At 40.0% G+C, this 27600-nt stretch overlaps 2 protein-coding genes across 4 annotated transcripts; one reads left to right on the top strand and one right to left on the bottom strand.

Annotated features, from left to right (window-relative positions):
• On the top strand, positions 15973 to 19901 carry LOC8056054 (heat stress transcription factor A-5). The gene is made up of 2 exons (XM_002452073.2): positions 15973 to 16320; positions 18415 to 19901. Exons 1-2 carry the CDS (start codon positions 16063 to 16065, stop codon positions 19612 to 19614), a joined length of 1458 nt encoding a protein of 485 aa, XP_002452118.1. The 5' UTR covers positions 15973 to 16062; the 3' UTR covers positions 19615 to 19901.
• LOC110434460 lies at positions 22674 to 26461 on the bottom strand. Of its 3 annotated transcripts, XR_002451970.1 has the most exons (6): positions 25963 to 26453; positions 25712 to 25893; positions 25080 to 25105; positions 24211 to 24411; positions 23588 to 23663; positions 22674 to 23027 (listed from the first exon to the last, which is right to left on the bottom strand). XR_002451970.1 is itself a non-coding variant. In XM_021458541.1 (5 exons), exons 1-4 carry the CDS (start codon positions 26110 to 26112, stop codon positions 23588 to 23590), a joined length of 609 nt encoding a protein of 202 aa, XP_021314216.1. In that variant the 5' UTR covers positions 26113 to 26461; the 3' UTR covers positions 22674 to 23027. The 3 variants fall into 3 exon arrangements, 1 of the variants encoding a protein (XP_021314216.1); XR_002451969.1 differs by having other exon boundaries at positions 24211 to 25105; XM_021458541.1 differs by lacking the exon at positions 25080 to 25105 and having other exon boundaries at positions 25963 to 26461.

Raw genomic sequence — 27600 nt, forward strand, 5'->3', positions numbered from 1 at the left:
TTTTTGGCAGCGTTTGCTTGATGCATGGGCTATCTTTGAGGGGATGAATGTTCTTTCTATGCAGGTCCTATAAAATATTCTTCTAATCATGATAGGAACACGTCCTCACTACAACAATGAGCGCATCTACAGGCTAAGGACAGAGCAAGAACTGCAGCACTGCTGACTGCTCTATGGTGCTCGATACCAACGACAAAAGTGGCATATTTGAGCTGTTAATGAATTACTAAGATGGCTGTGATTTGTGAATTGCATTTTTTTAGTTGTTAAGGTTATTGACACTTGCTAACACCACTTGAATACTAGGTAGTCATCCCCAGCATGGCACTAGAGTGTACTATGGTATTTATACGCACACAGATAATCCGCAAGCGCACGGATACCGTTGAAGCTTTTACCCGGTTAAAGGTTTTATCGTATCCACAGGGAAACGGGAGAACCAACTACGCTCTAACTTAACCAAGATAGATAGATAGGTGTAAATAGGAAAGATGGTAGAATTGAATAAGAACAATATTAAAGGTAAGATAACAGTGAGTGATAATATGAGAATAGAGAATAGAGCAATTCTAGTATATGGGCGATGGTAGCAGAATAGAGAGGATAACTATGGTTTCTCTACTTCAAAGGGGTATGTCTATGTCTGGGACGAATCACGTGATAAGATTACACCACAAAGGATGCTTATCCATAGGCCGATAAACCCTACCCGTCCTGCTAACGAGAGGTGGACTACAGAGGACCAACGTAACTGTCACCTACGCGGCCTACCACACGATCCAGCTAGACAGGGGATATCCACAAGTAATCTAGGTCTAAGCACCACACTTACACCTATACTACAACTCTAACCTATAGTGTCCTATAGATTAGAAGTACTCAAAAGAGTTGTGAACCAGAACATACATGATTAGTAATTGCATAATGAATTAGAAGTAGATTACCAGAGTCATCCCATGAGCAAGCTTGATTAGAGTTTGATCATGACGAAGTACAACCGGAGGAAGAACCGACAGGCCGGCCTCTCCTCTAATCCTCCTTCGCTCTCCATCTTGCTACTATCTAGATCTACTCTAGTTTAGAGAAGAGAGGAGAGCTCTCATCTCCAAACCCTAGCTTTTGCTTTGTCTATGAATAATGAATAATGATCAAGGGGTGCCTCCTCCAGGGGCCAGGGGGTCTGGTTATATAGTCCCCTCAAGTGAACCTGGGCCGTTGGATCAAACCGACATTGATTGAACGGTTATTCTTGATCCTTTAGGTCGGTGGAGATCTCCTGAGAAACAGAGTCCTGTTTGGACTCCAACAGAGGGCGGGCGCCCAGGGCAGGAGGGCGGGCGCCCTGCCTCTGGCCCCGTTCGGCCTCCGCTTCCTTCCCGTGGCTTCTGGAGTCTTCTAGATGTAAGATAATTGCGTGGCACGTTAATATCTCTTTGTAATCCCGACGTGTGGGCCTTTCTTCCGTATTTCCTGATAACCCCCTGCAGAAATAGACAAACACCAAAACTTGTGGAATTCTGTCAGATAAAATCCTAAGTCTAGATGTTGATTTCATTTGGATCCTTTTCTTTGTTTATTTAATAATTAAATTTGATACTTAAAGACCGTCAACAAACTCCCAAGCTTACCTCTTGCTCGTCCCTGAGCAAGGATAGACTCAGCAATGGATCAGAAGTTGTTGCAATATCTTAAAAATTTGACGGTACATATGCTTTTAAATAAGATCTCATCTCTGAGTTAGAGTAAACTGTCAAGAAATAAAACTTACTTACTTTACCTTTCACCATGGGACTTGTAACCGTCACTTCTGTCTTGAGTAGTTAAAAGATAGAACAGTCTAGCCAAGTGTCATGTCTCTTATTCTTGATCAGCTATAGCTCTAGAGTTTTTGCAGATTTTCAAATAAAACTCAAAGATTCCTTGTATGACACTCTAAATCTCTCTTTTGTGGTATTTCTGGATCCTTACCAAGGTAGTGATGGTATATGCCTTCTCTCAAGATATGTGGTATTTGTGGTATAAGGCATAGTGACATTGCCTTCTCTCTCACCCTACTCTAATAAGGCTTTAATATCTGGAGCTCATAGGTGGGAGATAAAATATACATACTTACAAGACATTTATTGTATAGTCAAACCATGGATCCAAAGAAACAAATCAATAAGCCAAATCAAGATGTGCATGTGTGGTGAATGAATGGTGTATGGTGATGATGGTGATAACAATGGAGAAAGTCTAATTCTACTTTTGCTCTTTTGAGGGGATACATACCTTTCTTGCTTTTTGAAACTTTATGAGGAGAATGAGATGCTCTTCTTTTTCTTTCCTCTCAGGTGGGTATCTTGTACCCCTAATTCTACTGTCGGACACTTGTCCATTTTTACCTCTCGTCTCACTTTTTCTTTCTTTCGAGGTTCCGGGCACTTGCACCTTTTTATTTCCTCGTTTATTTTTATTTATTTTTTTTCTTCTCTTTTCTTTTTTTTCAGAGCACTCATCTCTTGAGATAATATAGCAAGTGGTAGTAGCAAGATAACTTGAGCATTTATTTCACAAGGGAAAACAGAAATATTTTTGGCTATTCTCTCCCGGATTAAGAGTAGAATATTTTTGGGTGGTTCTGGAGATGGACATGGATGGATATATGTGGATGGTACTTCCGGAGTAGAAGTAGCATATATGAGTGAACGTGCAAGTGAATCTTGATTTAACCACATGACAAGCTCCTAAGGGTCTACACAGCTTGACCACAGTCAATGCTCATAAGCAGTAAATAGTAAATGTGTGGCTCAAAGTCTAGCAAGCATGTATATATGGCTGTGGTAGGAATTTAAACTCTCATCATATAGGAACTCATCATGCAATATTTTAAAGATTTTTCAAAGATAAAATTCTCTAGAATTCTAGCATCTCTAGGAACAGATAAACAGCAGCTCAACCTTCCCATATCATATCCGTTAACAACTTAGATTTCAGATCAAGTTTTCATCCCACAAGTTTAGATCTAGAGCAAGCTTTAAATTATAACAGTTATGTCTAAACTTGAGAGAGAACTTCAAATTTGCAAATTAGGCAGAGCAACTATTCATCATATCCATGCTAGAGTTTTATTATTAAGATTCAGATTAGCATAGCTATTTTATTTATTTATTAAACACACTAAGCAAAAGATATATATATAAGCACAAAATCTTTATTTGGTTTTTCATAGTTTATGTATTTTAATATTCTAACATAATATAAGTATAAAGATAGGTAGAAATACTTAGCGAGATAAATGGGGGTGCTCTCCCCCAAGCTGAATTTTGACGTAATTTCTCTTGATGTAGCTAGCAGATGGCAGAGGTATATTTGAAAGTCAGCAGCATTCTGACAGCGATTAGAATGCCCTCCATCTGCTAGTCTTCTTGATTCTTAAATTATGTGGAGCTCAAATAGACAACAAAGCTTGTGGAACTAATTAAGTGTTAGCATAAATATCTAGCCTTCATCATGTTGAGCTTCCTCAATAAATATTACTCCATGTTTTTATATTTTTTATTTTATAAAGCAGAAAAGAAATATTTATTTTATTTTTATGCCACCACAGTGAAGGTACTCATGGGTTTTATGCCACTCGTATACTCACATGGGGCTTAGTATTTTTTTAACATTTTTATTTTCTTTTCAAGATAGCATGATTAACTAATAATCTATTTAAGGAAAGTAAATAATTAAAGGGAAAAGGGAATGCAGAAAGGATAAATATGGATAACTACCGATCTTACCTTTCGGCGAGGGTTCAATGTTTTAAGTCTTCTTAACAAGACTTCTCACCGTGTTCATTCTTCAGGTGCGTCATTTGATTCAGGTGCAGACCTTGACATCTGCACCTCTTCGTTTGCCCAGCAGTTCGAAGTGCGGCGTTGGCAGTATCCTGCTCAGTATATTTGTGCTCGTAGATCCAGGTCCTTCACTTGGTAGAGTATGAGAGTTATAAAACTCCTCCGTGTTTTGCTCGAAGTGTACCTTGCTTGAAGAGTGATGGTACAATATCACCTTGTGGAAGCTTTCCTTTCTTAGCGGTTGTGCATCGTGTTTGTGGCACCCTCCATGGATCATCTCTCTATGATGAATGAGCTATGTCCTTCTTGTGCAAATTGTTAAACTTCATGTGTCACTCTCTTCGTCTCTGATGTGAGTTTATCTCAGGACTTCCCAAATCGATATTGAAAGTTTTACTGCAGGGGTTAGTCCGACAAAAATATACCAATGTCTACACAAGCAGTTTTTAATTCAATAACCGAACTAGACTCCATGTGTAATCAGATTAAGGAAGGCTGTTTAACCTAAGCACCATGCTTAATTTAAAATCCAATAGAAGTATGTGCAGTACTTCCAAACTAACAGTTACTAGTAAATAGACAAAGGTAACATGACAGCATTTATAGAGATCTACTCAAGTGGAGATGAAGTAGTGTGATTAGTATTTAACAAATTGAGCATGTCTTAAAGGTAGGGACAACCAACATAGCAACATGGCAAAGGATGTAAAGTACTCCCCCAAGCTTGAATTTTGCAGAATTCAAGTTTGGATGAATTTAATTCAGTGTTGCATGATGATTGGTTGGACATACCTTGTACGTGCTTGTCATTCATCTGATCTTCTTGTTCCAATCCTGAAAAGGTTAGTGACAAGAATACTCGAAGGAATTTTTACAATTATCCTTATATGCTCAATACACAAGGTAATGTTGCAAATAATTAAAAGCTCATGTTATGATCTGATCAGTGCTTATTTTAGGACACTAAGCTTGTCCTTGGGAAACCATCAATTTATGTCGGCGAAGTGGTTTCCCTTCCAACGCTGACCTATATCAAGATCAACTCAACGAGATCTGCAATATTTATTATAGACATATGCATCGACAACCGCCCTTTTAAAGTTTTTATAAATAGAAAGGAAGAGGGGGTTGGAGATCTCAAATGTGGTGATGTTGGAGAGACCAATAGATTGGGAAGATGTTGCATATGAGCATGGAGTAAACAAGTTGCTATGAAATAAATTCCATGCTCATTAATGTTATCTTCGTCTCCAATCTGAATGTTCAGAGTTTCTCTTGGATTGGTCTCACTCATGTCCTCTTCTATAGTTGGATGAATCCCATCTTCAAAGGGAGTCAAGAACTCACCATTTGAAATTGAACCAAAGTCTGAATTCATTAAGGCTTCTTCCTTATCCATCCATTCTACACATTCTAGCCATTTAGAACTTGTGATCAGGAAAGGGGTGGTGTTAGAATTTTCAATATGGCTTAGCTCTCCTTCACTTGATATGTCATCCTCGACTTCTTCATAACAGGAACCAGGACATTCTCTAAGAGAACCATTATTGCGAGGATTTGAATTATCTCTGCTTGAAGGTCTCTTATGGAACCAGAAGTCTAAACCATCAGCATCTGAAAGATTTAAGGTCAGATTTCCTTCCTCCCTTGGAGAATTTTGGGGTATTGATGGTTTAGGATCGATAGCTAAAGTTTGGAATTGAAGTGGTTGTGATCTGGCTATCGAAACTTCTTCTTCTTGTCTATGAACTGGTTCTGTCTCTTTCTCAGGGATATAAAAGCTAGGAGACTTTCCACTTAATAAATCAATCAAATTCCAAGCTTCACTAGCAGGTAGGTGATAGAAGGATCCTCTAGAGGCTGTATTCAAGGTTTGCTTATTTTCCCCACTAAGGCCCTCAAAAAAGTGAATTAGAAGAACTTCTTGTAGAATAGAAAGCTTTGGGCCAGTGAGAGTAAGGTTAATAAAGCGGTCCCATGATTTCCTAAGAGATTCTTCTTCCAGTTGTCTAAAAGAAATAATCTCACGCTGAAGTTCCGCCACTTTGGAGATTGGAAAATATTTAGAAAGAAAACTACTATATAACTCCTTCCAATCTCCATGAACACTCCCTATTTTGAGTTTGTACCAATGTCTAGCTTTTCCCATTAAAGAGAACGGAAAGAGCTTCCATTTAAGGGTCTCATCGGACATTCCTTCTATGCGAAGGAGGTCACAGACTCGATAAAACTCTCTTAGGTGTGTGTATGGGTTTTCCTCACCTTCTCCTGAGAAAGGATGTTTTTGAACAAATTCTATGTATTCGGGGTCTATCTCAAAACTAGATGCTATGATAGGCTTTGAAGATTTTGGTGGTTCGAGATGTGTGCCCGTAGGTCTATGAAATTCATAGATAGACATGTTTGAATTCATGATAGACCAGAGATCAAGGATTAGATAAGAAGAAAGATTAGCAGAGATGAGGCAAAGGATAAAAGGAATATATATATATATTTTTTTTTAGAAAATGATTAAGCTAGTTCGTAGTCAACTCAGCAACCGTTTCCCCGGCAACGGCGCCAAAAAATGCTTGTTGACACTTGCTAACACCACTTGAATACTAGGTTGTCATCCCCAGCATGGCACTAGAGTGTACTATGGTATTTATACGCACACAGATAATCCGCAAGCGCACGGATACCGTTGAAGATTTTACCCGGTTAAAGGTTTTATCGTATCCATAGGGAAACGGGAGAACCAACTACGCTCTAACTTAACCAAGATAGATAGATAGGTGTAAATAGGAAGGATGGTAGAATTGAATAAGAACAATATTAAAGGTAAGATAACAGTGAGTGATAATATGGGAATAGAGAATAGAGCAATTCTAGTATATGGGCGATGGTAGCAGAATAGAGAGGATAACTATGGTTTCTCTACTTCAAGGGGTATGTCTATGTCTGGGACGAACCACGTGATAAGATTACACCACAAAGGATGCTTATCCATATGCTGATAAACCCTACTCGTCCTGCTAACGAGAGGTGGACTACAGAGGACCAACGTAACTGTCACCTACGCGGCCTACCACACGATCCAGCTAGACAGGGGATATCCACAAGTAATCTAGGTCTAAGCACCACGCTTACACCTATACTACAACTCTAACCTATAGCGTCCTATAGATTAGAAGTACTCAAAAGAGTTGTGAACCAGAACATACATGATTAGTAATTGCATAATGAATTAGAAGTAGATTACCATAGTCATCCCATGAGCAAGCTTGATTAGAGCTTGATCACGACGAAGTACAACCGGAGGAAGAACCGACAGGCCGGCCTCTCCTCTAATCCTCCTTCGCTCTCCATCTTGCTACTATCTAGATCTACTCTAGTTTAGAGAAGAGAGGAGAGCTCTCATCTCCAAACCCTAGCTTTTGCTTTGTCTACGAATAATGAATAATGATCAAGGGGTGCCTCCTCTAGGGGCCAGGGGGTCTGGTTATATAGTCCCCTCAAGTGAACCTGGGCCGTCGGATCAAACCGATATTGATTGAACGGTTATTCTTGATCCTTTAGGTCGGTGGAGATCTCCTGAGAAACAGAGTCCTGTTTGGACTCCAACAGAGGGCGGGCGCCCAGGGCAGGAGGGTGGGCGCCCTGCCTCTGGCCCCGTTCGGCCTCCGCTTCCTTCTCGTGGCTTCTGGAGTCTTGTAGATGTAAGATAATTGCGCGGCACGTTAATATCTCTATGTAATCCCGACGTGTGGGCCTTTCTTCCGTATTTCCTGATAACCCCCTGCAGAAATAGACAAACACCAAAACTCGTGGAATTCTGTCAGATAAAACCCTAAGTCTAGATGTTGATTTCATTTGGATCCTTTTCTTTGTTTATTTAATAATTAAATTTGATACTTAAGGACCGTCAACAAAGGTAACCAGCTAGCCTTGAATAGCCTATGTTGGAATTGGAGGAGAAATTGTTCTATCATTTTTCTGATGCACTAAATTATAAGGACATTTGAGCAAGGTGCTTCATTTATAAATCTTTCTGGATCTTTTTTGGTTAAGTGGTTAACTGTCTAGCCTGCTTTTTTATGCTTTCTAGGGGCATGCAGTGGTGAGATTTAAGTGAAATGAGTCATTTCTAGCACACAATTATCTAATTAACCTGCTGGAATTCAAGGATGTAAAAGATAAGTCATGATAGGGCGCCCAAAGGGCGCCTGATGCTTTAGTGTTCTTTATGTTCCCTCTCTAGCTAGAAATTTAATTTCAGTTTCATGTTTGTCAGACTATGGTTTTGATTGCCATTTCAGCAAGAATGATTGTAAGCTACAGTTAAATAATAAATGTATGGGTCTTACCTTCCGATAAGACAAACTTTATTTATTATCTATGTCTGAGAATGTGAATGCTGAATGTAACAACGCAAAGAATGCAATAACCACAAATGCAAGCAAGAAAAGAAAGAGAATTGATTCCTCATCAAAATTATGGCAATGTCGTTTAGGCCATATTTCGAGGGGGAGAAATAGAACGCTTAGTCAAAGAATCAAATCCTCTCACCACTAGAACTCTCAGAGTTAGGTTGATTGCATTAAAGGCAAATTAGTAAAGAACATAAAGAAAGGCGCTAAGCGAAGCACGGGAGTACTAGAATTGATCCACACAGACATCTGTGGACCTTTTCCAGTGACATCTGTGAATGGTTTTGATTCCTTCATCACATTCATAGATGACTACTCTCGTTATGGATATATTTATCCAATCAAAGAACATTCTGAAGATCTAGACAAATTTAAGATATTCAAGGCTGAAGTTGAAAATCAACTAGATAGAAAAATCAAAGTAGTAAGATCTAACCGTGGGGGAGTACTACGGTCGACATACCCCTTATGGACAAGTTCCTGGACCTTTTGCAAGGTTCTTACAGGAAAATGGCATAGTAGCCCAGTATTCAATGTCGGGCGACCCACAGCAGAATGGAGTAGCAGAAAGGTGTAACTGTACTCAGATGGATATGGTGCGCAGTATGATGAGCTATTCCACTCTACCTTTGAGTTTATGGATGGAGGCCTTAAAAACCGCTACTTATATTCTCAATAGAGTTCCAAGCAAGTTAGTACTTAAAACACTGTATGAGTTGTGGACGGATAAGAAACCCTCAGTCAACCATTTGCGTGTCTGGGGGAGCCCTGCTGAAGCAAAAGTATTTAACCCAAACATAGGAAAGCTAGATCCCAAAATAGTGAGTTGCCTTATTGGCTATCCAGAAAACTCAAAAGGTTATCGTTTCTACTGCCTTGGTAGACATGCCAAGTTTGTGGAAACGAGACACACTAGTTTCCTAGAAGATCAGATGATCAGGGGGAGCAAGGCAGCGCAAGAAATCACCCTTAAAGAGAAGCGGGTGTTCGTGCCCATTCCTATGGTGCAGGAACCCTACTTCACACTACTTGTTGTTGTTGGACCTACGCTAGTAGTGACAACACCTGCTGTAATTTTGCCTACGGCTAATTCAGAACCTGTCCTTTAGGAGCCGAATGAACCCATAGTCGATGAACAGCAGCCCCAACAAGAGCAACCCGAAGAAGAAGAAATGCCAGTAGCAGAACCTTCTGGCAGACCTCAAAGAGCGAGAAAGTCTCCTATTTCAGATGACTACATAGTCTATGAATGCGAAGAAGTTCAGATGGAGGATGGACCCACTTCATTTGAAGAAGCCATGAGGAGCACTGAAGCATCTAAGTGGCAAGAAGCCATGGAAGATGAATTAAAGTCTATGAGTACCAATAAAGTTTAGAACCTAGAGAAAATTCCTGAAGGAGCCAAAACAGCAGGCTGCAAATGGGTCTACAAGGTGAAACATGACTCCAAAGGGAACATAGAAAGGTACAAAGCAAGACTGGTAGCAAAGGGTTTTACCCAGCGAGAAGGGATAGATTATAATGAAACATTCTCTCCCGTCTCGAGCAAGGACTCTTTTAGAATCATAATGGCCCTAGTGGCACATTTTGATCTAGAATTGCATGAAATGGATGTGAAAATAGTGTTTCTCAATGGGGATCTAGAAGAAAGAGTATACATGGCACAACGGAAAGGTTTTGTTGTGACATGCAAAGAAAGAATGGGCTGTCGCCTGAAGAAATGCATTTATGGATTAAAGCAAGCATCCAGATAGTGGTATTTGAAGTTTGATAAGACAATCAGAAAGTTTGGGTTTAAAGAGAATGTTGAGGACAATTGCGTCTATGCAAAGTTCAAGAATGGGAAATACATTTTCCTAGTACTGTATGTAGATGACATTGTACTAGCAAGTAGTGATGTCACTCTGCTGCAGGAAACCGAAAGGTTTTTGTCCTCAAATTTTGATATGAAAGATTTAGGTGAAGCTTCTTTTGTCTTGGGCATAAAGATTCACCAAGATAGAGACCAAGGGTTATTGGGATTGTCCCAAGAGGCATATATAGAGAAAGTTTTGAAGAAATTCAATATACGTAAGTGTAGACCTTCACCTGCTCCTATTGTAAAAGGTGACAAGTATGGGGAACATCAATGTCCCAAGAGCAAGTTCGAGTGCGATCGCATGCAAGCCGTTCCATACGCTTCAGCTGTCGGAAGCTTACAGTATGCTCAAGTGTGCACACTCCCAGACGTGGCTTTTGTGACCGGGCTGCTTGGTAGATATCAAAGTAATCCAGGTATGGAACACTGAAATTTAGTAAAGAAAGTCTTAAGATACTTGCAAGGCATGAAAGCGCTCATGTTAACCTATAAAAGATCTGATGACCTGCAAATAGTAGGATATTCATATTCTGATTACGCGGAAGATGATAGAAAGTCTACCTCAGGGTATATATTCACTCTCGCATAAGGAGCTATATCATGGAAGAGCTTAAAACAAACAATAGTTAATGCATCATCCACAATGTATACTGAGTTCATTGCTTGTTATGAGGCATCAGGACAGGTGAATTGGCTTAAGAAATTTATACCCAGTTTAAAGGTGGTCGACAGCATTGATAAACCACTAAAGTTGTAATGTAACAACGAGCTAGTAGTGTTGTATGCTCACAACAATAAGTCAAGCAATGCCGCCAAGCACATTGACATAAAATATTATGTTGTGAAAGATAAAATCCGAGATCACGTCATAAGTCTTGAACATATAAGCACAGAAAAGATGTTAGCGGATCCGCTTATGAAAGGCTTACCGCCCAATGTGTTCAGAGAACATGTAGCCGGCATGGGTTTAAGGGAAAGCCTGTGATTCCTGAATAGCAAGGGGCCCAAGGCGAGAATTCATCTCTAGACAGAAAAGTGTTTGTGGTTGTATAATCTAACAGTAATAATTGTTAAGATAAAACATGCCCAATACACTGATTTGTGAAGGGGTGGGTTGACAAAGCGAAAGAGCACAGATGAGATCAAGAGGGAGAATGTTAAGATGATCTCAGGCCTAGCCCAACGGTTGTGGCCTTTTTCCCTCTGGATCACGCCCTGATCGGGGGCGCCCAGCCGATCTATGGTTGGTGGGCCCCCGACGCGCTGCGCCATATAAATAGGAGTAGGGGGCTATAGACACACAACACGAGGTTTGTCGTGCGCCACCAAACCCTACTCACAACCCTAGGTCGCCGATCGACAGTGCGCAGTGGCGTCGGGAAGCACCACCGCACCCTCCTACTTCTTCCCCATCATCGGTCAGTGCCGGTGGAGACCTGAAGGATGACAGGATCTACTCCGCCACTGCTTCAACACCGACGCCATGGACTCTGCCGGAGCAGCGCCCGCTGCGGGACACGATGGTCTAATCCTAACCCCTAAATTCTCTCAGTTTCTCTCTATGTATAGTAGATCTAGTGCATATATGTATGGTACTACTGTCTATGTTCATTTGCTATATTTTGTTGTACCCGAATTCTGATCTGGTTTACTGCTAGTAGATCCTGTTAGATCTATCAATATTGACATAAGCCTTGAAATTATAGATCAATTTGCCATATTTTAAATTCGGCATATTACAAGGCATGAGAATCATAAATTAATATGTTGGCTCAACAAACAACACAGTTGGCAGAATTTTCACATCAAAAGGCAGCCGATGCATCGCATCGTTGCTCTACAGCCTGCCAAACCGGCTAGGATGGTTCTGTGTTCTGTGGCCAATGAACGACCAGGCCGGTTCAAGAAATCAGCCAAGCTAATTTACCTCTAGGATTTTCCCAAAATCGGCTTGGATTGCTTTCTGTTGATGCTAAAGCTGATTTGACTAATTGAAGGACTCCCATTATTGCGTATCTACGTGATTCAAATATTAAGGTTGTTAAATATTCGGCGAGGTTGCTATGGGAGTTATTCATCAAAAGAATTGTGACTTCGTGATGGTTGCTGCAAGTTAGTTTTGCAGGAGGGCATTGCAAGATGATCATCTATACAGAGAAGTCAAAATAATGCCCAAGTGATGGCTGATACACTCGTATCACCCTTAGAATGATGTGGCCGATGTATAGGTCGCCCTTAGATGCTAGATAGCGGATGAGTTGGACATCGTTGCTATTTGATGCTTTTTATGTTTTCGGGTTCGCATAAATCTCACCTAAAACAGGGGGATATATGTTGACAACCAAAAGTGACTAAAATTTATAATGGACTTCACCATCATATTTTTGTCGTCAAGTTGGTCAAAAAATATATTTGGATCATCTCATTTGGATCTTGGACGAAGAAATAATGATTTGGGGGTGCTGGCCTAGCCGGAACAGGCCTGGCAGGTTTGGAAAAGTTCTTCAAATGCAAGATTGATCTGCACCATTGAGTTCTTCTCGTTGAGCTGATCAAAAAACATATATGGTTTGTCCCATTTGAAGTCCGGACAAATTAATTCTAAATTTCGGAAGGTTTTCTGTCGTACGCATGTAGCAGAACCAGCCAGACCGGGTCTGGAACCGGCTAGGTCGGTTTGGTTGCAGCAAAATCAGCCAGGCCAGTTCTAGAACCAGCTAGGCCGGTTTGCCTAGCCATGTGGCTGCCCAGGGCCCATGAAAATCGGCCTAGCCGGTTTAGGAACCGGCTAGGCCAATTTGTAGATGTATTTTCATATGGGAAACTTGAAGATCACGATTTGAAGTTGTTTAGGATAAGACCACCCCCTCTATATACGAGAGGATCACGGCCGATTAAAGATTCAACACGTAATCGTCAAAAACACATCTACTTCAACCCTTTTACTCTCTTTTTCCAACCCCATGTTATTCATCCCTTGATCCGACGACCAATGATGGCACTCTAGGCTTGTCAACCAACCTAGGGCAACTCGGCAACATCCTAACCCTGATGGGGTCCCTCCCGGGCTAGAGCTTCAACGGTTTTTTTGCTAGTTTGCCTAAAAACTAGCCGGTTCTTCGTCACGCAAGTACATTGGTTATCCTTTGGTGGTTTACTTATAAATCTCTCCATTCTTCACCACGAAAGAGTGACATCCTTGCTGCGTTCTTCGATCCGTGGTGGCCTGGGCGTCCAAGGCTCTGTTGGTGTGTGATCCGGATCCTATTCGGCGTTAACAATGCAATACACAATCCTAGCGGTGGAACGAAAAATTTTATATAGAATTGTAGGGTGGCAGAAGGGGCAAACACTATCAACATCTTATACAACGTATAACATATATCAATCTATCCACATCCCTAATTTTTTCAATGCTTACATGTATTTAGATCATAATAACATAACAAATCACAAATTCAAATTCGACATGAGATTTATAAATAAATTTAATATTAATATAATGGGTAACTGTTTTTAGTTTAGACATACTTTATATATATAACTTGTTAACAATATCTGTTCTTGTGTGTACCGTCAACACCATTGCATTTAAAAATACAAGATCAAATATATTCCTTTTATGTTTAACCATGATTTTAAGGTCCCATGTTACCAATGCAAATTCAAGAACGAAAAAACCATACGTTTTGGAGAAGAAAAACATGTACATGGTCAAGACATTGACGTGTTAGGAGGGGCACGAGTAACGGGCGCTACTAGTTGGTGGAAAGGGGCGCTACTAGTTGGTGGAAAGGGGGAGCTATCTTTTGTGTTCCTACAAATAATGTCTACTCTCCCATTCCCAAATAAATGTCATTCTTACTTTTTGAGAAGTCTAACGGTTTTAACTTTGACCAAATATTTATAAAAAATATTAATATTTATAGTACACTCATTAGATAAGATTGTTAAATCTATTTTCATAATAAACTTATTTGGAGATATAAGTGTTACTAATATTTTCTATAAATCTAGTCAAATTTAAGAAGATTTGACTAGCACGAATATAACAACGACACTTATTTTGGAACTGAGGAAGTATATTCTAATTTGTAAGATATTTCGGTTTTGTTCTAGTCTAGTTTTTTATTTTGTGAAAGTTGTGCAAGTTGAACGTTGGGCAAAACTTAAACATTTTATAACGGACATTGCATGTCCTCTCTATGTTCTAAATTATAAGATATTTATATTTTTATAAATATTAATTTATTTTATATATATATATATATATATATATATATAGAGAGAGAGAGAGAGAGAGAGAGATAGTGTTTAAGTAAGCTATGCATCTAGAAAAACTAGAAGTGTTATAAATTTGAAATAAAGGAAGTTTGCAAATCAATTTGAGAATACACAAATAGGATATTTCCTATGGAATTATGGAGGTTAAAATTGACTCTATATACTAAATTTGGTCAAAAATACATATAACCTTTGACTCTACATACTACCTTTGATAAAAAAACACTTATAACCTTTGACTTTACAATCCTTGGAATGTACTCCCTCCATTCCAAATTAGAAGCCATTCTAAGAATCTTGGAGAGTTAAATCATCTCAAGTTTGACTAAATTTATATGGTAAGATAATAATATTTATGTTGTCAACTTAGTATCATTACATTGTTTATTAATTATATTTTCATATTATAACTATTTGATATTACAAATCTTTGTAAATTTTTTTATAATTTTGGTCAAAGTTGAGATGATTTGACTCTCCAACATTCTTGGAATGACTTACAATTTGGGATGGAGGGGGTACAAGATTCGGTAAATACTTCTAATTATAAATCGTTCCATATATTGCAAAATAAATCTATATCTAATTCACTTTTATAGGAAGTTGAATCTGAGACCTAAAGATTCTACTATTAAGGATAGCTCTAACGTTGTTGTCATGGTGGTGCTAGGAGGAGAGAGAAATAAGAATAACACGTGCCAAGGATTGAAGTCCTAGTGCTATGGTGGTGCGTGCTAGCACCAATGATTTGGGTACTCTTGCCAACTAGAGAAAAAACTACTGTTTTTATTTTTCATGAGTCCCGGCTTAGAAAATGTTAGATGTTTCACATGTTGGAATTTTTTTGGCTAGCAAAACATGACGACGTGTCCAGCTTCGCATCTTACATAGCGAATATACTAAGTTGTCCTAAAACATGTAACTACTCGACTATGTTAATGTTTTTGTGTTTTAAGGTTTGATCAATTTTATCCTAATTTCTAGGTGACATACATTTTTATGATTAGAGAGAGCATACCTTAGAAAGTCCCATGGCAGAGACGTCTTTGAGTGGATTCTCCATACACTCACAAGTCCGATTGTAACGCTGACTCTCACGGAGTCACGCCACTCACGGTTTTTGACTTGAATTCAGATGTCTCGTTCTAGAAGCAAAGCGTAAATTCCTATCTACTCCGTATATAAATAATATAAAATTCTTAAAAGCAAGAAAACTGGTATACATAAATAATAATAAACTACTCTCTCTCAATCTGTCTCGAAAAGATCACTGTTGTTGATTTGACATTTTATTTGGCTATCCATCTTATTACAATTTTTATATAAATATCATCTATTTTGATATGATTTATTTGATCATTAGATGTATTTTAATAACAATTTATTTATTTTAGAATTTGCACAATCATTAAAGGTATTTTAATAATAATTTATTTATTTTAGATTTGCATAAAAATTTTAAATAAGACGAGCAGTTAAATATAATTGGTTAAAGTTAAAAATATTAATTTTTTAAGACGAAAAGCAAGAAAACTGAAGTGACAAAATAATTATGGAGAAATCAAACCAAACCAAACCAAAACAAACCCCACCCGCGACGAGGAGACTTCCTTCCCCACTCCCCTACCCAACTCCCCCTTCGCCCAGACGCCCACTCGGACCACCACGCGCTGCCGCATCACCCGTCATGGAGGTCGCCGCCGCCCGCGGGACCGGCAGCGGAGGAGGAGGAGGAGGTGGTGGCGGCGGTGGTGGACCGGCCCCGTTCCTGCTGAAGACGTACGAGATGGTGGACGACCCGTCAAGCGACGCGGTGGTGTCGTGGAGCGACGCCTCCGACGGGAGCTTCGTCGTCTGGAACCCGCCCGAGTTCGCGGCGCGGATGCTGCCCACCTACTTCAAGCACAACAACTTCTCCAGCTTCATCCGCCAGCTCAACACATACGTGCGTAAAACAACGGCCCCTCACCTCCCTGTTCTGCCCTATCATGCTCTTGTATATGATGCGCTACTCGTACTGCGGATCCGGCCCACTCCTTTGGTTGGAGTGGTGGGGGATTTGGTCGTTAAGGTTGCGCGGGTGCAAGGGATCGCCCTCCTTTGGTTGGAGTTTAGGTGAATTTTGTGCTGTTTGTTTTGGGGAATTTTGCGTCGTGATTTGGGCTCATAGGGACCTTAATTTCAGTGTCAACGGTTCTAGGTGCCGAAATGTTTGTGCCCTTTTGCCGAATTGTTAATATATGTGGGTTTCTGTTTTCTGCTAGATTAATTGATTGGTCGGAAACTTAGAATTGTGCCAAAATAAATGCTGGGAAACTGAAAACTCAACATGTTCTCCAAAGTCCAAACACATTGTATGGGTTTTTGTGTGGCCATGTGCTGCTGTTCTAATATAGCTCGAGGTTAAGAATTGGAGCCAACCGCATTCAGGAAGCAGAACTGGGACTGAGTTCTACTTGTCATGGTTCCATTGGCAAGGTACTAATGATTGATTTTTTCTGTTTTTTGTTTTAGCCTAAAAATTTGAACAGGTCGTATTTTATGGTGGTGCTAGTGTAAAAGAGCTCTTTTGAGTTGTAAAACTACTTATTATGATCAGTGGATGTGAAGTTTGGTGTAGCCTCAGTATCATCCTTCAAGGCTACAACAGAGCTTTTTTTTTCAAAACATAGCCCAAATATGCTAGGGTAGTGAGAATTTTGATAACATTATGTATATCTAAATCAATCTAATGTTCAGGTGATTGGTAAGGTCTACGTCAACTTAAGCTTAATGCATTTTAATGTATTGAAAAAATTGCATTATGTCATTTTTTCCATTATTACTAATTCACTTTTATTTTCCGAACATTGAAAATTTCTTAAGGAAGCTCATTGACAATGGGTGTCAACTTGATTTGACAGTCATATTTGAAGATGATCCTTTTGTAGTTTCAGAAAAGTGGAGGGCGGGACTTAGTTCTAGTGTTGATTATTGTGCTCACTATTTGGTGCAAATGAATGAATAATCTGAGATATTAAAATCATAGTTTGTGAATGCACCTAGATTAGTTAAATGTTTAAGATCTTCTGCCTCTGTAGTGTCATGGATTGGATCAGGATTGGTCTTGATGATCCAAAATCCACGGTTCTGTTGATTATTTGTCAGCCATGTTCGTTTATTGGGTCCACCTTTCTAATTTCATTTATAATCAATATAAATTGTAGTTCAGTTCAGTAGCAGGGTCTGCATTTGAATTCTGTGCTGTGGTCTTTATTTGGTTATTAATTCTACTGTTGGTTTAGTATTGTAGCTCACACCTCTATGTTGTATCTAAGCACAAGTCATTTCTTTTGGATCCTATGGATCTCTCTGAGAACGTGAAGGATCAGATATGTTCTTAGCGTATAGAAAAAATGGCAATATGGACTCGGGATTCTGGTTTCAGGATTACTGTTTTCTAGGTCTTCACCAGGAGCTGGGAAACTGTTGATAAGTGTTAACTATTACAGGTCCAATCTTGGTAAAATTCTGGTCGGTGTTTTCTTTTGTTATGTCAATATTTTTCAAAGCGAAAACCTATGGAAAATGGATGACAAAAAGATACAAAGAAATCACTGTGCTCCCACTGCTATGTTCTACTCTAGTCCACCTGGGATTTCCCTGCAGTCAATTCCGGTATTAGGACCCTGTTTGAACTTCCATTCCCTTGTCTGTTGAACCGGCTCTACAAGTTTGAAGTGAATCACTAGTGTTAACTGTAGAGGATAGTGTAGATATTAGTATTTTTTTCCTTCTAGTGAGGTAATAAGCATATCTAAACTTTTCATTCTATTAAGGTCCAAATATAACACTTACTTTTTTTTGCGCTTGCTGCAGTCCTTAAAGAAACTTTGATTACTTTGATATTATATGCTATTGTGTGATGCTTGCTTGCTTTTGTGTATCCTTGTTGACTTGTAACAGTAGAACTGTTTAGGAAAGAACTGTACTTTTGACATTTAGTTAATCCTGAAGAAGGGATACATGAAAACCCGCTAAGAAAATGTCAATGTTGCAGGGTTTTCGTAAAATAGACCCAGAGCGCTGGGAATTTGCTAATGAATACTTTGTCAAGGGACAGAAGCACCTGCTGAAGAATATCCACAGGCGAAAACCCATCCACAGCCACAGCCATCAACCAGGTGCCCTGCCTGACAATGAGCGTGCTTTATTTGAGGATGAGATTGACCGGCTTTCACGGGAGAAAGCTGCCCTGCAGGCTGACCTCTGGAAATTCAATCAGCAGCAGTCAGGGGCTGTGAGCCAGATTGAAGATCTTGAGCGGCGAGTGCTTGACATGGAGCAGCGACAGACGAAGATGCTTAGCTTCTTGCAGCAGGCTCAGAAGAACCCTCAGTTTGTCAGCAAGCTCATTAAGATGGCAGAGGCATCCCCAATCTTCGCGGATGCATTTCACAAGAAGCGAAGGCTACCTGGGTTTGAATACATCACCGAGGCCACTGAAACTGCCACTAGCTTTTTTGATGACCATAGCAGCTCTTCCAGGCAAGAAATGGGCAACCTTCTGAATCAGCACTTCTCTGACAAGCTGAAGCTTGGACTCTGTCCTGCAATGACGGAAAGCAACCTCATCACCCTGAGCACCCAAAGCTCACATGAAGATAACGGAAGCCCTCATGGAAAGCATCCAGACTACGAGAGAACAGCCATGGAGTGCCTTCCACTGGTGCCGCAGATGATGGAGCTCTCTGACACTGGGACATCCATCTGTCCCGCAAAGAGTTTGAGCTTCGCAGCAGCTGCAAATGATGATGGGTTCTTGCCATGCCACCTCAACCTCAGTCTTGCATCATGCTCAATGGATGTGGGCAGAAGCCAAATCCCCGTTGCAAACGGGAACATTGTGGATGAGAAGGACGGCCCAGCGGAGATGACCACACCCACCATGGAGAAGGTCGGCAGCATTCCTGACAGATGCCATGATGCCGATACCCAGAACGAGGCTTCAGGTGACGCTGGGGCCGCAGCAGATGCAACGGGTAGGCCGCATCAGGGCAGTCAAGCTCCCCCTGAAGAACATGCAGCTCCCCAGGTGGTGGCGAACGACAAGTTCTGGGAGCAGTTCCTTACCGAGAGGCCGGGCTGCTCCGAGGCCGAGGAAGCAAGTTCCACCCTGAGGAGGGATCCAGACCACACGCAGCAGGCGGACCAGGGAACTACAAGTGACAGGAGAGATATGGGGCAGCTGAAACTCTGACCTTCAGTTTTTTTAGCATGACCTCTTCCTGAAGGCGACACAGTCGTACAGCGTTAAGTGTTGGAAATTGGAAGAATGGCACGATGGTCTGTCTGTCTATGATTGATTGTAACTAAACAGCATCACAAGAATGTCCTGTACATATTATCCCAGGATACATACCGGAGATTGAGAGCAATGCGATTTTGTGCTGTTCTGATTAATTAATATGTACACTATATATGTGGTTACTTCGTTACAGCAAAGTGACCAGTTTGTGCAAGCTGCTTTGATAGAATTCGATGTAAGAGCATCTCCAGCAGTCTCCCAATATATCTCGTCCAATAAAATGGTATTGGGTTAGTTCAATGTCACTTTCTAGATTTATTGGGAGAGATACTGCATCAGTACCAAAATATATCACCCTCAATACTCATGAAAGGTGGGTTTTATAGAAGTGTAAGAGAAAATATAGCTGAAAAGTGGTAGTTGGATAGTCCTCATGGTATTAGGGGAGTTGTATCCCCTTTCTTTGAGAGGAGATGAGAAAAATATTGGTGGCCATGGTATTGGAGGAGTTGTATCTCCTTTCTTTGAGGTGAGATGAAGGAAATATTGGTGGCCACCAAAAAAGAAAAAGGTATTAGGGAACTGCTGGAGCATAAAAAAGCATAGTTATCTATCTCCAATATAATAGTTTTAGTTTTATGGAGATAAAAGAAGGTATTGGAGAACTGTTAAAGATGCTCTAATAATCAAGGAACTCCTAAAATTCTAGGAAGAGGTGTGTATCTTATCAACCCTTCGCCCTAAAATAAGTGTCATTTTCGTTTCTCGAGAAATAGCTTTGATTAAATATATATTAAAAAATATTAATATTTATGTTATATAATTAGTATCATTAGAAAGATTTTTAAATTTAATTTTTTAATAAATTTATTTAGAGATATAAATATTATATATATTTTTATAAATCGGATCAAACTTAAACCGACAGAGGGAGTAGCTTCTTCGAAAGAAAAAAAATCTCCAAATAAAAGTAACCATCAAACTAGTGTCGTGTTTGATTAGGCAATCTGCGAGGCAACGGCGGGGCGGTCTTTCTTTCTCTTTCCAAAAAAAACAAGTAGCTAGAGCAGAGAGATTGCTCAACTTCACTAATAAAACTGTTTTTTATAAAATAGCTTCATGAGTAGCTTTCTAGATAAAGCTGAGCTATTTTGAAAAAAGTGTTTGGTAAAATAGCTTTCACCAACTATTGCATGCATAGTTGAGAGAGAGAAATAGAGGAGAGAGTTACAATAAGCTACTTTTTTTAGCTTCATTCTAACTTATGTCTTTGTGAGAGGAGGAGAAAAACAGCTTCTCTCATGAAGCTGTTTTGAAAATAAGTGTTTGGCAAAAAAAAAACAGCTCACAACAGCTCATGAAGCTGTTGTAAGCTGTACACCCTAAGTGTCAAGCCGGCGCAGGCTTTACGTCTTTAATTTTCCAAAAACGTATTCTTATTCGGTTGTTGTAATATGTTGCTATGACATGTGGGCCCTAAGCTGAGACTGGGTATAAGTGTGAGTTATAAGCGGTAAGGTAAACTATTCTAATCTATATATATCCTATAAAAACAAATATATCCTATAAAAACAAACCCCACTAAACTAATTCTCTTGCACCTCCTTGCGCCACATAATTATTCACTTCTCCTTCTGCCGCATGCAATTAAGTGCGTACTCACAAATAATTTCAGTAGTGGATGTAGCTATCGAAACATAACTATGCATGCATACTACTAGTAATTATTCTCTCCCATGATCTCCTCTCTTCGTCTTTGGAAGACAAACCCCACTAAACTAATTCTCTTGCACCTCCTTGCGCCACATCATCATCCACTTCTCTTTCTGCCGCATGCAATTAAGTGCGTACTCACAAATAATTTAAGTAGTGGATGTAGCTATCCGAACATGACCATGCATACTGCTAGCAATTATTCTCTCACATGATCTCTTCTCTTCGTCTTTCGAAACTGACTACTAAAACTATATATATAATTAGATATATATATAGGTTGGTATATTTGGAGCCCAGGGCTACAATTAGATATTGGAAGCCCCAGCCAGTCAACCATTCCACCCAACCTCCACTAAGCTGTCGCGCACGCAGGTGGGGACCTCTGAAGATCCAAATGTTTGGATGCATAAAATTCTATGTCAGGCTATCTAGAAAGGTTTTTATCGTGACAATGCATAAAATCTAGTAGTTGTATAAATTAAAATCAATTCGTTACTGCATAAAAATCTCTCTGTAATCTGGACGTTACATCTGACAACAGCTGACATAGACTGACACATACTGACACATGTCTGCATGCGTGCGTCCACTCTAATCTCTTCCGTTTTTTCACGACAATTTCTAAACTAAACATCCGATTCAAAAACGGTTTTCACCATTGAACTCCTGATATTTTTGTGCACGATTCAAGATCCGTTGTGAATATATTTTTGAAAAAAATTAAAAATTCATAATTTTGCGCACTGAGACAAAGTTTTATACATCCGAATAGATCTTGTAAGCAAGAAACATCAAGACGACCTCGTGTTTTTTAAAATTTGAAATTTGAATCATGACACGTAATGACCGATTAAATGCATAGAATCACTGGTTAAAATGTGTAGCAAAGTTTTTGGCGCCGACGTTGAATAGAAATTAGTGGTTGGATGAATAAAAATTAATTTTGTTACCGCATAGAAACATCTCCATATGGAGACAATCTTGTCTTCTATAAAATTTGAAATTTGAATGCTGCCATGTGATGACCTAGTAGGTACATAGAATCAATAGTCAAGATGCGCATAAAGGTTTTTAGTGCCACGTTGCATACAAATTAGTAGTTCAATGAATAAAAATTAATTTCATTGCTGCGTAAAAACCTCTCCATGAAATGGACATTCCACCTGACACAACTATGATTGTCTGTAAAAACATCATGCCTCCTGCTATAAGGGTCTATTACAACTAAGACCATCACTACCAATACCCACACCGTTCTTTGCACGAGGATATATTTATTTAATAGAGCAACAATGTATAGAAACTTTACACCATACTTCCTTTTAAGGGAATGAAACATACAAAACACTACATACTAGTGTGGACTATCCATAATGTTCCCAACTCACAACATGCATAGACACTCAGTTAACCAAATATTGAAACCCAACAGATGTTACATAGAAAATCAATAGTTTCGCTCATATCATCCAAGTATATAAACACAACATATGAAAAACTAACTTTTTACATTAACCCATCAACTATATCAAATATCACACTACGCCACCGTCACAAGCCAAGAAAGTTGTGAACGTCGCAAGTCATGTCCTATGATGTTCGAGCCACCATTGACCTCACACCAAAATAGAGCAATCCTTCCAACCATCCTACACCATAACAAAGGCATAGAAACATATTTGAGCAGGCGTAAAAAACTTACGGTGGCAAAGAAAGGTATAGAAACATGTTTTAGTATGCGCAAAAACTTTAAACATGTCTTAGTAGGCACAGATAATTTAAACCATCTAATAAAACTTGGCCATGTGGGAGATTATTTTATCCAAAATCCTGACAACCCCAAACCAAATTATTATTGTCACTTTAGGGGCTAATAAATAATAGAGGAACAACGCATAGAATCCAAAATAACCTTCCTTCTAGTGGACTATTGTACCATCATCATGACGACCCCAACCTAAATAATGTATACAATTATGTACCAGCAAAGTATAGAATTATGTAGAAGTATACAGATAATTGTTCCAAGAATTTATGTCAAAGTGTTCTAACAATGCATAGAAAGAAGCCAACAAATAACGTATAGAAATATGCTCTAATAATATATAGAAATATACTCCGATATTGCATAGAAATTTATTCCAATAATATATAAAAGAAGCATGAATAACTAACGATATGTAGTGAAAGATTGTTGTAGGACAATGACCTAGATGCAATGCCTTGCTAGCGTTGTCGTCGTCGAGGAGGACATCCTTGAGGACCACGGCGATGGTCTCCTTGGCCTGGATAGTGGACGATACAAAGTTTTTGTTCTAATCAGTCACATAATGTGTTCCGACAATGCATAGAAATATGGTTCGATAATGTATAGAAATATGCTCTGATTATACATAAAAAAATTCAACAATGTCCATCATGCTTCGTGGCTAAGGGCCACAAGGTAAAATATGATGAGAGCGAAGATAAAAATGAAAATAAACATGATAGTGATAGTGATAATGATAATGAAAAACACAATTTCATTCTGCATAAAAACCTATGCTTGCAAGAAAAAACAATAAGGATTAAGGAGGCTCAGATCAGAGGAGCGGTACCTTGTATATGGTGAATTAGATAGAGCCTAATTTATCTTCTGATTAACTAGGTGTCACTGATTGCCTAATATATTTTCAGAATGCTGAATTTCATGGCACCTGCTGTTATATATATAGCTATCACATTTAAAAACTAACACATCTATGCATCCAAAAATTAAGATTTTAATTTCTATGCATCCAAAAAATTGAGGCCATCTAAAATGCAGCAAAAGTTGTGGGATGACTGCAACACCTTAGAGAGCTTCGTATGTATAGATAGTGGAGGGGGCAGTGAGATGTCGGGGAGTTGCGTCGGTCTGCTTCCGTCCGCCCCACGCCGAACCTCCTCCTATGAAGCGGGACGCGTGCGCCGAGCATCCTGCTGTGACACAGGCTGCGCACGCGGAGCCTCCTGCTGTGAAGCTTCACCGGAGGAGGAGCTGTCGACCAAAAGCTGCATAGAATCATGTTTTATCATGCACAAAAAAATTGTAAGAAAGACAAGATACATATTTTAATAGCATGTAAACATGTTTTAGGATGCATAGAAGTCTGGTTTCAACTTTCAGTATGGTTTCGCCTTCCAGTATAAAACTGAATTTGACCTTGGTGTCTGAGATTTATAATGCCTGGTGTTTCAGAAGGTCTAGAATTGAAAGCACAAATAATACCTTTTTTGCCTGTTCTTTTTTGTTGTTAATTTCAGTCTGGTCATCTGGTGATTATCACATAAAAAATGCAAATAGATAGCCAGTCTATAAAGGTTCTCAATATGTGCTGAACTATGTATTTTTTGGCACTGAATCATCTGACAATGCACATAAAACATCCTTATATTAGTATGTGTAAAAACTGGTATGCACTGCTTGCTTCAAAACTCTGAGCATGCAGAGATAGGCTATTTGTACACATCATCTTTTAAGTATGTTGCCGCATGTCGGCCATGCTACCAGCTGTTGTTTTAAGCATGAATAACTAACAGTGAAACATTATATTACGAGAAATAAGCCATTCTTGTTCAAACAAAAACCAATGGTTGCTTGCTTACACAATTAGCTCAAGAAGGATAGAAATAACGAATGAAATCCATATTAGATTATGAGAAACATGTTCACCGTGCACCTTAATGTCGTCTACTTCCACTCAGACTACAAGAAAGACATAGAAACATGTTTTAGCAGACGCAGAAACCTATTCAGCTATTCATAAAATTAATGTCATACAAAAATCACAACAACAAAAATGGAAACACAAGAATTGTTTTTGTCTGCAATTTAAAAAAGACACCTACGCAACAAAGTATGGAAACACAAGCAAGGTTGCATAGAAAACATTTGCATAAAAAACATTGTCTCATATAGTTCACAAATGATGGGTAATTTTAAAGCTATTCACTTGTCATGTTTGATATGTATAAAAACTCGCATAAAAACCCATACAGGTCTGAATCGCCTTGTACGCATGAAAAAGGCATTAAAACACAATTCAAAATTTATTACTTTCAAATATAAAAATCAAAATCAAATGCATAGAAAACATTACTTGCACGCATTGGTGATTCTTTTAGGCATTTCGTGGAGCACTAGCAAGGCATACAAATCCTGACTTGCTAGTTGCTGAAGATTGGGTTTTAGTTCAGCGTTTAGGCAATGCACATTCATTAGCTCCTTGATTTGCTTAGGTCCCGCAGCATGCCTATGAAATCAGAAAAAAAAAAAAGAGGATTGAGGAGGCTCAGATCGGAGGAGCATCACCTTGGGGAGCTTCTATGTATAGGTAGTGGATATTGGAAGCTCTTCGTTATGTACAGGAAGCTCCTTTCTAGTGTTGCCACCATGAGGATATTAGCCATGACGATGCCTGGATGGAGCTCAGGATCAGATCGAGAGGGACCTGCCACCACTCGTTGACATCTTGATTGCTGGTGACGCCAAATCTGCAGATTAAGGTGTGAGAAGGCCCATTGCCACCGCCACCAAATGACCAGGAGTAACTAAATACGCACCTGAACCTTGTCTCCTCCGTGATTTGTCATGCCCGTGGGGCAAGAGACCATGAGGTCGCCGCTGTCCTCGAGCTGGATGGCAGCCGCCAGATTCTTGAGGAGGAGGGACGTGGGGAGGCAGAGGTGGAGGGATGGTGCTCGAAACTGCATCTGTGCTGGACTTCCATGGCCGTGATGCGCTGCTGGGATGCCGTCCCTGCTGGATGCGGGATGCGCCACTACCGGGGGCCGCCATGCCTGGTTGTCGGCCACACCCGGGAGAAGGATCACCTGACCAGGATGGCTGGCCAGCTAACGGCGACGCGCTGTGTCCGCCTGCTGATGAGGCGGCCCATGGGGCTTGTCCCGAGCAGAGCAGGGCGACGTCGCCACGCCGGGATGTCCGCCATGGCCAAGGGAGGGGCGCCGCCACGAGCCGTGGTGGGGAGGGGGGCCGGGATGCGGGAGCTGCGTCGGGCTGCTTCCATCCACCCCACGCCGATTCAAATGAATTTGAAACAGTATCGGTGAGTCAGTGCTTGGGTTCAACCATATGGGCAGGTTTGGGCCCGGGCTAGTAGGACCACAGGCAGCTGGATGTCGGTTCGCTGGAACCAGGTAACTGTAGTTTGGACTAGGGCTTCCACTAATTATAAAAAGCCCTAAGCTTCTAATAATATATATATATATATAAGTGCTATTCTACACCCTAGGTGTAGAATACTATTCTACACCGAACTGTTATACTGAGCAAAATTCAGTATTGTTCAGTATTCGTGTTTCAGTATTTGTTCAGTATTTCGTGGTCCTGGGTGTTGGACACGATGGTACTGAACATCTCCAGTATTGCTCAGTATTTTTTCTACTCAGTTTTGACTTGCGGTGTAGAATAATATTCTACACTAGGCTGTAGAATAGCGCTACCGTATATATATATATATATATATATATATATATATATATATATATATATATATATATATATATATATTTATATTTATATTCCCTCTTCATACCCGTAGCAACGCGCGGGGAATTCTCCTAGTTCTGATAATACCAAAAGCTTTCCTCTGCTCGTCCCTAACCTCCCGATTCTCTCAATCTCCTCATGTCACCAATGATTACAGTTGGTATTAGAGACTTCGGTTCTTGGCTTGCTTCCTTGTTCCTTGATTTCCTTCCGCCTTGACTTGAGTTCATAATCCCCGATGGCTGGTCGATCTCTGTTCATCGCCGTTATGGTGGTGTTTGTAAGGTCTCGTAGGCTCGTGGCAAGGTCGATCCGGTCGACGGTTAGCAACAGGAGCACGACGGCAGAGGATGCTTCACTAGATCTGCAACTACAAGCTTCAAAGGCGGCGTCTAGATCCACTTCGTCGTCAGTAGCATCTCCTACGTCGGTGAGCTAATCCAAGCTAGTCTTGTCTTCCATTTACCTAGATTCGTTGGTAGCGAGGATTTCGAGGCAAGTTCCTGTGTAAAATTCCGTAGCTATCTCAAATGATTCGTGGTGCTGTGGTGACGGCGCGGAAGTGTCCATCTACTCGGGTTGCGGAGCGTTGTCTCCGTGTAAAATTCCTTGATAGTGCCTCACTTCCATGTGTAGTCGGCGATGTGATGTGGCATATCGAATAGGAAAGTGTACACCAAACTGGCTGC

The sequence above is a fragment of the Sorghum bicolor genome, chromosome 4 (genome assembly GCF_000003195.3).
Source record: "Sorghum bicolor cultivar BTx623 chromosome 4, Sorghum_bicolor_NCBIv3, whole genome shotgun sequence".
NCBI lineage: Eukaryota > Viridiplantae > Streptophyta > Magnoliopsida > Poales > Poaceae > Sorghum > Sorghum bicolor.